Source organism: Salvelinus fontinalis, unplaced genomic scaffold, assembly GCF_029448725.1.
Source record: "Salvelinus fontinalis isolate EN_2023a unplaced genomic scaffold, ASM2944872v1 scaffold_0023, whole genome shotgun sequence".
Lineage (NCBI taxonomy): Eukaryota > Metazoa > Chordata > Actinopteri > Salmoniformes > Salmonidae > Salvelinus > Salvelinus fontinalis.
In genome coordinates, this window is record NW_026600232.1 from 619,587 (window position 1) to 633,559 (window position 13,973).

Genomic DNA, 13,973 nt, shown 5'->3' on the forward strand with positions numbered 1-13,973 from the left:
CCAAGGAACTAAGACTCCTCTACTTTTCTCATTAATTCATCCACCCAGTCATTCTTTCATTCCCTTTGCTCACTCTATCCCTCCATCCACCTACTCTATTCCCTTCCCTCTCGACCCCCCCTCCAATCCCTCTCACCTTTACTAGTGCGTGATGCTTTGAGTCCAGGTGTCTCACCCTCTCCCCATCCTCCTTTTTCCCTCCCTCCCTCCTCTCTTTCTTCTCTCTCACCTTTACTAGTGCGTGCTGCTATCAATCCGGGAGTCTCTCCCAGGTCATTGTGCATCTCCACGTCGGCTCCAAACACGATCAGAGCCTTGATCAGTTCCATGTGGTCCATCTGTAAGTAGCGAAACAGCAGGGGTCAGAGAGAAAAACAAGGGACCATGTAGTGTCCAAATTCTAACCCTAGACCGTACCCCTAATCATTCCCGTCTAACCCTAGACCGTACCCCTAATCATTCCCGTCTAACCCTAGACCGTACCCCTAATCATTCCCGTCTAACCCTAGACCGTACCCCTAATCATTCCCGTCTAACCCTAGACCGTACCCCTAATCATTCCCGTCTAACCCTAGCCCGTACCCCTAATCATTCCCGTCTAACCCTAGACCGTACCCCTAATCATTCCCGTCTAACCCTAGACCGTACCCCTAATCATTCCCGTCTAACCCTAGACCGTACCCCTAATCATTCCCTTCTAACCCTAGACCGTACCCCTAATCATTCCCGTCTAACCCTAGACCGTACCCCTAATCATTCCCGTCTAACCCTAGACCGTACCCCTAATCATTCCGATATCCATCCTGCCCTGACATTCTAAAGGATTCAAAAGCCAAGTCAATAAACAGAACACTGACCATTTCGAATCCCACCATACCTTCTCCGCTGTGCAATCCGGTTTCCGAGCTGGTCACGGGTGCACCTCGGCCACGCTCAAGGTACTAAACGATATCATAACCGCCATCGATAAAAGACAGTACTGTGCAGCTGTCTTCATCGACCTGGCCAAGGCTTTCGACTCTGTCAATCACCATATTCTTATCGGCAGGCTCAATAGCCTTGGTTTCTCAAATGACTGCCTCGCCTGGTTCACCAACTACTTCTCAGACATAGTTCAGTGTGTCAAATCGGAGGGCCTGTTGTCCGGACCTCTGGCAGTCTCTATGGGGGTACCACAGGGTTCAATTCTCGGGCCGACTCTTTTCTCTGTGTATATCAACGATGTCGCTCTTGCTGCGGGTGATTCCCTGATCCACCTCTACGCAGACGACACCATTCTGTATATATCTGGCCCTTCCTTGGAAACGGTGTTAACTAACCTCCAAAAGAGCTTCTATGTCATACAACACTCCTTCCATGGTCTCCAACTGCTCTTAAATGCAAGCAAAACAAAATTAATGCTCTTCAACCGATCGCCGCCCACCCGTCCAGCATCACTACTCTGGATGGTTTTGACTTAGAATATGTGGACAACTACAAATACCTAGGTGTCTGGTTAGACTGTAAACTCTCCTTCCAGACTCACGTTAAGCATCTCCAATCCAAAATGAAATCTAGAATCGGCTTCCTATTTCGCAACAAAGCATCCTTCACTCATGCTGCCAAACATACCCTCGTAAAACTGACCATCCTACCGATCCTTTACTCAATAAATTGGATGCAGACTCTCACAGTGCCATCCGTTTTGTCACCAAAGCCCCATATACTACCCACCACTGTGACCTGTACGCTCTCGTTGGCTGGCCCTCGCTTCATACTCGTCGCCAAACCCACTGGCTCCAGGTCATCTACAAGTCTCTGCTAGGTAAAGCCCCGCCTGATCTCAGCTCACTGGTCACCATAGCAGCACCCACCCATAGCACGCGCTCCAGCAGGTATATCTGACTGGTCACCCCCAAAGCCAATTCTTCCTTTGGCCGTCTTTCCTTCCAGTTCTCTGCTGCCAATGACTGGAACGAACTGCAAAAATCACTGAAGCTGGAGACTCATATCTCCCTCACTAGCTTTAAGCACCAGCTGTCAGAGCTGTTAACTCGAAATGACAAGGTTCCAGCTTAAAAAGTTTACTATACTATATGAACACATTACAAGGTAGCCATTCCACTCCAGGCTAGGTCGATCAACTACAAGACGCCCTGCGCAGGCGCACTCTTGACTGAGTGATAGCCCCGTGATAAACAGAAATATAGGGATACTTAAAACATGAACTTAATAAGAGCAGCTCACAGATCACTGCACAGCTCCTCTGTAAATAGCCCATCCAACTGCCTCATCCATATACTGTATTTATTTATTTATCTTGCTCCTTTGCACCCCAGTAGCTCTACTTGCACAATCACCTTCTGCACATCTATCACTCCAGTGTTTAATTGATATATTGTAATTACTTCACCACCATGGCTTATTTATTGCCTTACCTCCCTTATCCTACCTCATTTGCACACACTGTATATAGATTTTTTCTACTGTATTATTGACTGTATGTTTGTTTATTCCATGTGTTTATTCCATGTGTAACGCTGTTGTTGTATGTGTCGAACTGCTTTGCTTTATCTTGGCCAGGTCGCAGTTGTAAATGAGAACTTGTTCTCAACTAGCCTACCTGGTTAAATAAAGGTGTATATATATATTATTATTATTTTTTAAGACTGTACCCCTAATCATTTCCATCTAGACCGTACTAATCATTTCCATCTAGACCGTACTAATCATTTCCATCTAGACCGTACTAATCATTTCCATCTAGACCGTACTAATCATTTCCATCTAGACCGTACTAATCATTTCCATCTAGACCGTACTAATCATTTCCATCTAGACCGTACTAATCATTTCCATCTAGACCGTACTAATCATTTCCATCTAGACCGTACTAATCATTTCCATCTAGACCGTACTAATCATTTCCATCTAGACCGTACTAATCATTTCCATCTAGACCGTACTAATCATTTCCATCTAGACCGTACTAATCATTTCCATCTAGACCGTACTAATCATTTCCATCTAGACCGTACTAATCATTTCCATCTAGACCGTACTAATCATTTCCATCTAGACCGTACTAATCATTTGTCATATTGTCGAGGGGATTCATATGTTTGAGATAAAGAGGAAGGTTACCGAAGCATTAAACTCCCACTGAGTGCAACAAACACACCCTCCCTACATTCATAGCCAGAGGCAGGGCCGCGTTTCCTCTCTGTGTGTAACACACACACACCCTCCCTACCTTCATAGCCAGGGCTGTGTTTCCCCTATGTGTGTGACACGCACACACACACACACCCTCCCTTCATAGCCAGAGGCAGGGCTGTGTTTCCCCTCTGTGTGACACACACACACATAAACCACACACACCCTCCCTCCCTTCATAGCCAGAGGCAGGGTTGTGTTTCCCCTCTGTGACACACACACACACATAAACCACACACACCCTCCCTACCTACATAGCCAGAGGCAGGGTTGTGTTTCCCCTCTATGATACACACAACCACACACACATAAACCACACACACCCTCCCTACCTACATAGCCAGAGGCAGGGTTGTGTTTCCCCTCTATGATACACACAACCACACACACATAAACCACACACACCCTCCCTACCTACATAGCCAGAGGCAGGGTTGTGTTTCCCCTCTATGATACACACAACCACACACACATAAACCACACACACCCTCCCTACCTACATAGCCAGAGGCAGGGACGTGTTTTCCCTCTGTGACACACACACACACGAAACACACGCTCCCTACCTTCATAGCCAGATGCAGGGCTGTGTTCCCATCCTGACCTTTGAGGTTGGGTTCCCCCCCGTGTGTGAGCAGCACCATGGAAGCATCGAAGCGCCCCTTCTTGGTCAGGACATGCAGTGCACTCTCCCCTGTCTTACTGAGGTAGTTCACCAAGCAACCTCGCTCCAGCAGCGTACGACACATCTAGAGGGGGGGGGGGGGGGGGGGGGGGGGTAGAGGGGAGAAGTAGAGGGGAGGGAAAGCATGATAGCACTTAGCCATGTTTAACAAAGACTTGTAAATAATATCTGTTTGACCATAACTTGATACATAGAAACAAGTAGGTACTTCAGGTTTCAGTACGTTTAACTAGCAACAGTAGTAAACATGTTGTCTCCCACAGAATGATGCAGCGCCCCCTTGGCCCACTCAGTGTAGTTTTGTCAAACGTTGGATCTCCACAGCGAGATGCATTCACCCAAGTTTCCTGTTTCTCATGAGGAGAAGCATATGCAGTACAAAGTGTCATGACTGGGGCTCAACAGGACAGGAGAAAAGCTTGTTCAAAGTTTCTCAGTTCAGCTGATTACTATATCGCCCCCTTTGGGCCAATCAGTGTAGTTTCGCAAATGCCAGATATCTATGGCAAGACGCATCATTCACCAGAGTTTCGTAAAAAAAAATATATAAAAAAAATCAGGCTAGTGGTGTCTGAGATATCACGTGTGACTAACGTACGTACCAGGGTTTCCGTTAAGAAAAAAACACCGGACAACATGACCGGCAAGATTTTCATTTACCGGACATTTGAGAGATTTACCGGACCCATTTGCATTGGGTGCGTAACCCAGTAGGGCGTCCACCCACAATGCTCATGGTAGTTCATGGTAACATTACGTGCAACTCCTGTAATGAAGAAGCCAATACAGCGTCATTTTCCAAAATGCAATTTGTGGGAAAACACTAGGAAGTTTCTAATATGACTAGGATTGTGTCTTTGGCTTCTGGACAACGAAAGAATGTCAAAAACCAATAGAACAGGAGAGAAATGCTAGTTTCAATGGGGAAGACTTCATAAAATAATTGCTTCCATGTGTGTATGGTGGGATTTTGACGAGGCTACTTTGAAGCAAGGTAAGACATGCCTCATAATATGAAGTAAAACTTTCAGGTTTCAAACAATGAAGTATATGTTTTCAAAATGCCTGCTGCCTCCAACTCATTGCAAAGTGGTGGGTGACACGCTGATAGCTTCCCTACCGTTGCTTATGCACTTGATTGGGAGGCGTATTTCAATTACCAGTTGAGAAAAAATAATAAAAAATTGCAATTATTTTCACAAAATTAGGCAAATTAAACTATAGCCGGACAATTTGGCAAGCAAAACATTTATTTCTCGTTTTTACATCGGCCAGAAGTGGGTAAATGGAAACCCTGGTAAGCATGTTAGTAGGTACGAACGGACAGAAACAGATCCAAAGTTCCTCCGATTTTATCATGGAGGATCAATTAAAATACTTTATCACAATGCATTTTGGGTGAAAAAGTATAAGTGTAATTGTAAAGTGTTCCCCTCTACCTCCGCAGTCTTGCACCAGTGTAGGGGGGTTCCTCCATAGACGGCATCTTCTACCTGTAGCTGGCCTGGGTCTGCATCCAGGACTGCCTCAGCACAACTAGAGAGGAACAGAGGGAGAGAGAGAGGGAGGGTGAGGGAGCGAGAGAGGGAGGGTGAGAGGGAGGGTGAGGGAGCGAGAGAGGGAGGGTGAGGGAGCGAGAGAGGGAGGGTGAGGGAGCGAGAGAGGGAGGGTGAGGGAGCGAGAGAGGGAGGGTGAGGGAGCGAGAGAGGGAGGGTGAGGGAGCGAGAGAGGGAGGGTGAGGGAGCGAGAGAGGGAGGGTGAGGGAGCGAGAGAGGGAGGGTGAGGGAGCGAGAGAGGGAGGGTGAGGGAGCGAGAGGGAGGGTGAGGGAGAGAGAGAGGGAGGGTGAGGGAGCGAGAGAGGGAGGGTGAGTGAGGGAGAGTAGAGGGTGAGTGAGGGAGAGAGGAGGGTGAGGGAGGGAGGGAGAGAGGAGGGTGAGGGAGGGAGTGAGAGAATTGTAAACAATGTTGTGGAATCTTGTTTGACCTTTCCAGCGCCTTCACATCTGCAAACACTGTGGGGAAGACAGGGGCTAGGGGGTATATTTTGGACGGGGCAATCTCCTCTCACCACTCTACCACCAATCAGTGTTCTCCATTCTCCCTTAGCTAATCAACATTCATCACCATTCCCTTTTCGCCAATCAGTGCTCTCACCCCTTCTCACTGTACTTCATGGCGGCGTGGATTGGGTAGCCACTGCCCCCGATGATGTCACAACGAGCTCCTCCCCCCAGGAGAGCGTTCACGGCCTCTACCCTCCCAAGGCGACAAGAAACATGGAGGGGTGTCTCCCCCGCCCCGTTCAGCTCATTCACCCCCGCACACATCCTACTGCACAGCGCCTAGAGGGAGAGAACAAAAGCAGACACATTTTAATAGGGACCTTGCTGTAATTTAGACATTTTAATTGCAATGTATACGTTTCTAATGAAGGCCATCAATATACGTTTTAAACTTGAAAAAGCGAATGAAACATTGCATGTTTAACTGCGAGGGAGATCGTGACTATTCCCTCCAAATGTGTTCTGAAACCCCAGGCTGAAAATCCCTTCAAAAGAACAGAAGGAAGGAAGAGCAGAAGGACTGCAGCAGTCTTGTAGCTGAACTGAATGCAGAGAACAGACAGCGTTGTGCACTAACAGCTATAGAGAGGTGACCCAGAGTCCTCAGTCTGACCTGTATAACAACAGCCGGGTCCTGTCCCGGTCCTGACCGTTCTGGGCCCTGGCCGCAGCAGAGTAACATCTGGGATACACGGATCGGAGACACTGAGCTCTAGTACTTCAACATGTACACTGCAAAGCAGGGTTGCATTCAATAGCAATCAAACAGAAGAAGGAAACAGGCCAAAACAAGCAGGGACCTGGCTGAATTTGTCCAACGAGAAACTCTCTTTCGCTACAGTGTGGACTAATGAGTACCACCCAGCACTGCACTAAAAGAACTAGCACAGCCCTGCCTTCGCGGTAGTGTCAAAGTCCCCTTTCTGAGACTGGCTACCTGTGACTGGCACAACCACCCGGGTCCCCCACCCGCTGCCTGGTTTATGTTAGCCTGCCATTAACCTGACGTAGCAGGCATGAGAGAAACGCCTGAGCGGAGTTCATACATTTTCAGTAGAAAAAGGAAGCTAGGTTGAAAATAGCTGTATCCCTGGAAACCGGAAAATCGGGTTGTTGGGCTGTTGTCGGGTTCTTGGCAACTAACATACGAAGTTAAATATTTTGTCTTGCCCATTCATCCTCTGAATGACACAGACACACAATCCATGTCTCAATTGTCTAAAGGCTTAAAAATCCTTCTTTAACCTGTCTCCTCCCCGTCATCTCCACTGGTTGAAGTGGATTTAACAAGTAACAATCAATGAGGGATCATAGCTTTCCCCTTGTCATGGAAAGAGCAGGTGTTCCTAATGTTTTGGATACTCACTGTGGACGTGTTTAACTAGTAAACAAACAACAATTTCACCAACTGGGGACATTTTGTTAGTCCCCATGAGGTCAAATGCTAATCTAGAGTGTTTAGGGTTAAGGTTAGAATACGTGTTAGAATTGCGTTAAGGGTTAGGGTTAAGGTAAGAGTACGTGTTAGGTTGAAGGTTAGATTGGATTTTGAATGGGACTGAATTGTGTGTCCCCACAAGGTTAGCTGTACACTACTCTGTGTGTGGGTGTGTGTGTGTCACACCTGTATAATAGTAGCCGAGTCCTGCTTGGCGGCACAATGCATTGGCGTCTCCCCATTCTTGTCTTTGATGTCGGTGCGAGCCTGGCACTCCTCCAGCAGCTCTCTGACACATGCCACTTCCCCCCGCTCACACGCCAGGTGTAATGGGGTCTGACCAGCACCGTCCCTGACGTTTATCTGGCTAGAGAGGGTGAGGAGTGTGAAGTTTCAATATGATGAGGGAGAGAGGAGGGGAAGGGAGGGAGACCATCGCTCATTTTAAAATCAATATATTCCCTATTGCTTAAGCCACAATATTGGTTAACCCAGAACTAAAGTCTCATGTAAATTGGTCAGCTGCTCGATTAAGTTCTAGGTCCATATGTGTTAAGAGATGAAGAGATGCTAGAACGAGGAGCTCCACCTGCTCTCTTTCTCTGCAGGTTACGGGCTGAATGTCCCGTCCCCTTCTGAAATGCTAAACACCTGTTAAATCGTGATTTGTCCAAATAACCAGTGACGAAAACCCCAAACACCAGAAGTACTGCTGCTTTTTATCTCACCAATCACATTCCTTCCTGACAGATTCTACAGTAGCAGTTCTGTTGACGTAGATCTGTCCGAGGGATTACTCACGCCCTATTGCTTTACAGCAACTCTTTGGTAATAACATGCTTATAACCACTCATTACATGCTTTTAGCCACACTTTACAACCTCACCTCTGGACGTGGTTGTGCTTCAGGCATTCCCTCAGGCCCGTATCCACGGCGATATGGGCGGAGCTCCAGTCAGCGTGATTACGGAGGCAGTCTACTATTGGCTGGACTGCCTCTGGCTTGAGGAGGGGGAGGGTCTCGTAGAAGGGACGAAGCTTGAGGGCGTACTGGGGGAACCAGTTCATGGCGTCCTCCTCGGAGTTGACCTGAAACAACCTAGGAGACAGGAAGTGGAGATGTCAACCGAAGGTCAGCTGACCCCTGACCAAAGGCGGTCCATTATACAGGCAAGATAGTCAATTAACAATGGAAATATATGTCCTCAAAGATGGAATGCAGGCGTGAGGAGGCGAGATTAGGTGGGACCATTCTAGCCAATGAGAGGGCAGATATGCATGTAAACAAAAGGCCATTGCGATATAGAGGACTCATCTTTGTATCAGTGCCATTATAGCATCTGTGACAGCCTGGGCAACACCATTGAGGCTATCTCCATTTTAAAGTAGACAATTTTCTTCTTCATTGGCTGATTACTCCGAACTGATAGGAATCCCCACGTAGTTGACTACTATTCAGATGTTCTACTCTTCTTCCCAAAGTTTCATGACTCACTCCCCCTCGGAAAGCCTACGGACGGGGAAATAAAATACAGTGAGTGCGTGCACCCTTTGCTGGGAAGGAGAAGTAGGAAATCGGAACTCAGTTCTATCTGTGAAAAACGTGCATGTGATCTCTAAATATGAACAAATACGTTCAATTACAAGCCTAGTTTAGCCAAGGAGAAAACACTGACCTATATAGGGAGAAAGACAGTATCCTTCCTGGCTTGCCATGATTGGCTGAGCTAATGGGTGGGGCTGGATATGCCGAGATATGAGTCCTGATTAGTCTCATGTCACAGGCCAGGGACCGATAGCGCTGGAACTTAGGCTTACTAGTGTTTTAACCATGCATTTTTCCTACAACGGCCAAAGATGTAACATACGTTTCCCAGAACACCACACAGAGAGAATGGTCACTAAGTGCATTGTTGGAGCATGTGTCCATACTGACAGGATCGAAAGAAAGGGAGTGCTGCTCTCGGATCAGCTTTCTCCATTCAAATATTTCCTCAACATTAGAATTATTTCACAATACTGACAACGGATCAGCTCCTAGAGAGATATTACCACCTACGGCTGCAAATATTGAGGCGGCTCATTCTAATGCTTACACTATGATAAGGCACTAAATCAAGATTTGGCACATTATTGGCTACACATCATGAATTAAATTGAGACAAATTACAGACAGTAGACTACAAGTAGCAAAATAAACATGAAATGTATTTCAACATGATTGAAACAGGCCTATAGTCCACTGTTTATATTTTAATCCAGTCATCTCGGGTTTTTATATATATATTACACACACACACACGTCGCTTATATCAATTGCAAAGGCATTGGCAACTTCATATTTGTAGTCAACTTTTGTTATCGGAGAGACGGATAAACCATGTGATTCTATGTTTAGCTGAGATCTTCTGTGTCTTAAGTGATGCGGGAGGCGGGGAAAAAAACATCTACGACGCACTTAACTGTTCTACGATTGGCCGGAGGCAGGCGTTAGATTACCAGCGTTTTCAAGTGCAACGTTAATAACGATCGTTTGGGGAAACAGCTCGGAGACGCTCCTGCAAGGCTGCGGAGACGCTCCTGCAAGGCTGCGGAGACGCTCCTGCAAGGCTGCGGAGACGCTCCTGCAAGGCTGCGGAGACGCTCCTGCAAGGCTGCGGAGACGCTCCTGCAAGGCTGCGGAGACGCTCCTGCAAGGCTGCGGAGACGCTCCTGCAAGGCTGCGGAGACGCTCCTGCAAGGCTGCGGAGACGCTCCTACAAGGCTGCGGAGACGCTCCTACAAGGCTGCGGAGACGCTCCTACAAGGCTACGGAGACGCTCCTACAAGGCTACGGAGACGCTCCTACAAGGCTACGGAGACGCTCCTACAAGGCTACGGAGACGCTCCTACAAGGCTACGGAGACGCTCCTACAAAGGTTCTAACAATGACCTTTGTCTTGAGATGCTCTTGGGAAACCAGACCCTGGTCAGGATATTGATGATCTTCGCTACCGCAGATTTCTGGAAAGATATACAGTTATGGACAACTGCAACGGTGTTGCTACAGGTCTCGACATTGCTGCCCTGAATTTAGCAGGTGCTATGGACAAAGCTCCGTGGGAGAAGGTTTACTTATAGACTACTTTCTGGAGGACAATGCCATGCTGACTCATGTGAATTCTTAAAGAGATGGTTGGGGCTAAGGCTTAAAAAAGGTCTTGAACGATGTCGAATGGGCTTAAACAAAGAGGGGCTCTAGCCAGCAAAATCATCTTTTTTTTTTTAAGGTCTCTCCACCTCCATCCTCCTCTCCCTCCCTCACACTCTCCTCCTGTCTTCTTCTGTCCTCTCCCATCCCACTCTCTCTGCCCCCCAACCCACCTCAAGGCGACGGTGGGCGTATCAGGGCACTTGAGCAGGCAGTCCCAACTCTGACAAGGGGTGTTCTTGTACAGCACCATGCGTCCCTCCTCCTTCAGCTTGACTTTCCCCCCTCCGCTGTACTCCGACAGTGGTACTTCCCTGACGCGGTAGGGGTTGGAGAAGAGGTTGGAGACAGCGGACACAGTCTCCATGACTCCCCTTAGAAACTGCATGGTGGTGGCCTGTGTACAGAGAGGAGAGAGAAAGGAAGTTAGAAAGAGGCTCTGTCTCGTTTCATTCTTCAACAATACCTCACATTCTCTCTGCTTGCTTCCTTCTCAAAACCCATCGGAGTAGAAGGTTTGAGGGGAGGGTCCTTGGACCTCCTCCTCCAATATGGTTGAGAGTTAGGCCTAGGCGAGGAGATAGGATGCAAGGATGCAAGGAATCAAGCAAGGACATATAAGGGTTGATAAGAGTGCAGACAGGGATGGTAATCAGCAAGAGCCCAATTATTCTATGGATTACATTTTGTGAAAATCCCCAAAATCATGGTCTGTCTTGGTTCTAGTTGAGAGGAATCAGTCAATATTTGAATCTGTGTACAAAGGTCCTAATTATGTTAACTTGATCTGGTATCTTGAGTAGTTCTCTCTGGTCTATCAACAACAACACTGATGCAATCAGACTTGGGTTCAAATACTATTTGAAATCATTCAAATACTTTGAGCATTCGCTTCAGCGTGTCTGTAGTGCCAACCCCAAATGGGTGGGTTTTACACATCTGGGACTATTCTGTTGGTTCCATTTCACCAGACAAGCTCAACTGAACACCGGTAAATTAAACAAAATGGGTCTAAAATAGTATTTCAACCCAGCTCGGCATTTGGTCCCACCCACTCCCTTGTGAGACTCAACCATGTCCCAACTGCATAGCTAAGCAGCATTATGTGCTTTGCTTGACTAAAAACAACAGAGGGGAGGAGGGGTGGGTGACAATCAAAAACTGAAAGCAAAAGTTTATTTCTAAACTGCCACAGCTTGTGGAGTCAATGTGGAATTGCTTTGCCTTTAGTCTATTTCCATTGCAAACCTCTTGAATGCTAAGGCATTGTCTGGCTCCTTATTCAACGTGAACAAGCGGTGCCATTCATGAGTCCTGCCATATGACTCGTATGACTCTCTCAGTCCAGTCTCTGAATCAATTTGGCACACATAACATAGCTAGCTTCGCTTAGCTACCGATACAGTCAAGGGCAGAATAGCGATATAGAACTGACACTGAATGTATATTCTTTCAATTGGAAACAAACGCATTTATGCTAACTCTTGTACGTGGTATGCTTTCAATGCACTCTTATCTACGATAATCGGTTTAGTTTAGGAAGGAGCTCATCCTAAACCTTACCTGATTACTGCGACTCCTCTCCACCAGTGACTGACGACTTTTGATGGATCATCAACAACCCGCAGGCGTTCAACCAACCTTGCTGCAAATCTTGATTGATGTGAGCTGCACCAATCAGTGAACACGCATTGGAAGGCGTTGTCTGAAAATACGCAAATGTGGAAAACCAATCAATTAGAGGAGGGGACCCAGACTGACTGCGTTTACGGACGAAGCGGCCTCCTACAGCCTTGTTCTTTCACACTCTAAATGGTTAATGAGAGGATTTAGAGGGAAAATATGACCCTGGATCTGTGTACAGGGGCGTCACAGATTGAAGCAGTATTTTTCGTAGACATAATAGAATAGAATGTTCTAGTTTATTGTTCTCCAGGTACATTTTTTTGCACTTCTCAAATCGAGTTTTATTAGTCACGTGTTTCAAAAACAACAGATGTAGACTAACAGTGAAATGGTTACTTATGGAACCTTTCCAACAATGCAAAAAACATAAAGAGACATAATAGAACATTAGAAAAATAATAACATGAGGAATAAATACACAATGACTATATGGCTATATACATGGTGTACCAATACCGAGTCAATGTGCTGGGGTACAAGGTAATTGAGGTAGAAGGTAATTGAGGTAGATATGTACATTTAGGTAGGGATAAAGTGACTAGGCAACAGGATAGATAATAAGCAGTAACAGCAGCGTATGTGATCAGTCAAAAGAGTGCAAAAAGGGTCAATGCCGATAGTCGGGTTGCTATTGCTTAATTATTTAACTAACTATTTAGCGCTCTTATGGCTTGGGGGGTAGAAGCTGTTCAGGGTCCTGTTGGTTCCAGACTTGGTGCATCGGTACCGCTTGCCATGCAGTAGCAGAGAGAACAGTCTATGACTTGGGTAGCTGGAGTCTTTGACAGTTTGTAGGGCCTTCCTCTGAAACCGGCTGGTATAGAGGTCCTGGATGGCAGGGAGCTCCGCCCCAGTGTTGGACAGCGCCGTACGCACTACCCTCTGTAGCGCCTTGTGGTCAGATGCCATGCAGTAGCCTCTGTAGCGCCTTGTGGTCAAATGCCATGCAGTAGCCTCTGTAGCGCCTTGTGGTCAAATGCCATGCAGTAGCCTCTGTAGCGCCTTGTGGTCAAATGCCATGCAGTACCATCTGTAGCGCCTTGTGGTCAAATGCCATGCAGTAGCCTCTGTAGCGCCTTGTGGTCAGATGCCATGCAGTAGCCTTACAACGTGGTGATGCAGCCAGTCCAGACGCTTTCAATGTTGCAGTGGTATAACTTTTTGAGGATCAGAGGGTCCATGTCGAATCTTTCCAGCCTCCTGAGGGGGAAGACGCGTTGTTGTGCCCTCTTCACAACTGTGTTGGTGTGTTTGGACCATTATAATTCCTTTGTGATGTGGACACCAAGGAACTTGAAGCTCTCGACCTGGTCCACTACAGCCCCGTCGATGTGGATGGGGGTGTGCTCGGCCCTCAATTTCCTGTAGTGCACGATCAGTTCCTTTGTCTTCCTGATTTTGATGGAGAGGTTGTTGTCCTGGTACCACACTGCCAGGTATCTGACCTCCTCCCTGTTGGCTGTCTCATCATTGTCAGTGATCAGGCCTACCACCGTTGCAAACTAAATGATGGTGTTGGAGTCGTGCGCGGCCAAGCAGTCGTGGGTGAACAAGGTGTCCAGGAGGGGACTAAGGGGCCCCCGTGTTGAAGGCTAGCGTGGCGGATGTGTTGTTGCCTACCCCCACCACCTGGAGGGGGGGGGGGGGGGGGGGGGGGCGTTAGGAAGTCCAGGATCCAGTTGCAGTGGGAGGTGTTTATGCCCAGCATCCTTAGCT

General features: G+C 47.3%; 1 protein-coding gene across 3 annotated transcripts in view; it reads right to left on the minus strand.

Annotated features, from left to right (window-relative positions):
* Positions 1–12,276, minus strand: part of pla2g6 (phospholipase A2, group VI (cytosolic, calcium-independent)) — a 31,442-nt gene extending 19,166 nt beyond the window's left edge. For 2 of the 3 annotated variants that reach the window (XM_055910660.1, XM_055910658.1), the window contains exons 1-8: positions 12,135–12,276; positions 10,745–10,968; positions 8,268–8,480; positions 7,568–7,748; positions 6,035–6,222; positions 5,320–5,416; positions 3,762–3,944; positions 230–338 (exon numbers count right to left, since the gene is read on the minus strand). In XM_055910660.1, coding sequence (XP_055766635.1) covers positions 230–338; positions 3,762–3,944; positions 5,320–5,416; positions 6,035–6,222; positions 7,568–7,748; positions 8,268–8,480; positions 10,745–10,959 — 1,186 coding nt within the window. In that variant the 5' untranslated portion in view covers positions 10,960–10,968; positions 12,135–12,276. The remainder of the gene's footprint in view (positions 1–229; positions 339–3,761; positions 3,945–5,319; positions 5,417–6,034; positions 6,223–7,567; positions 7,749–8,267; positions 8,481–10,744; positions 10,969–12,134) is intronic. The other variant, XM_055910659.1, reaches the window with a different exon arrangement.
* Between the last annotated feature and the right edge of the window lie 1,697 nt (positions 12,277–13,973).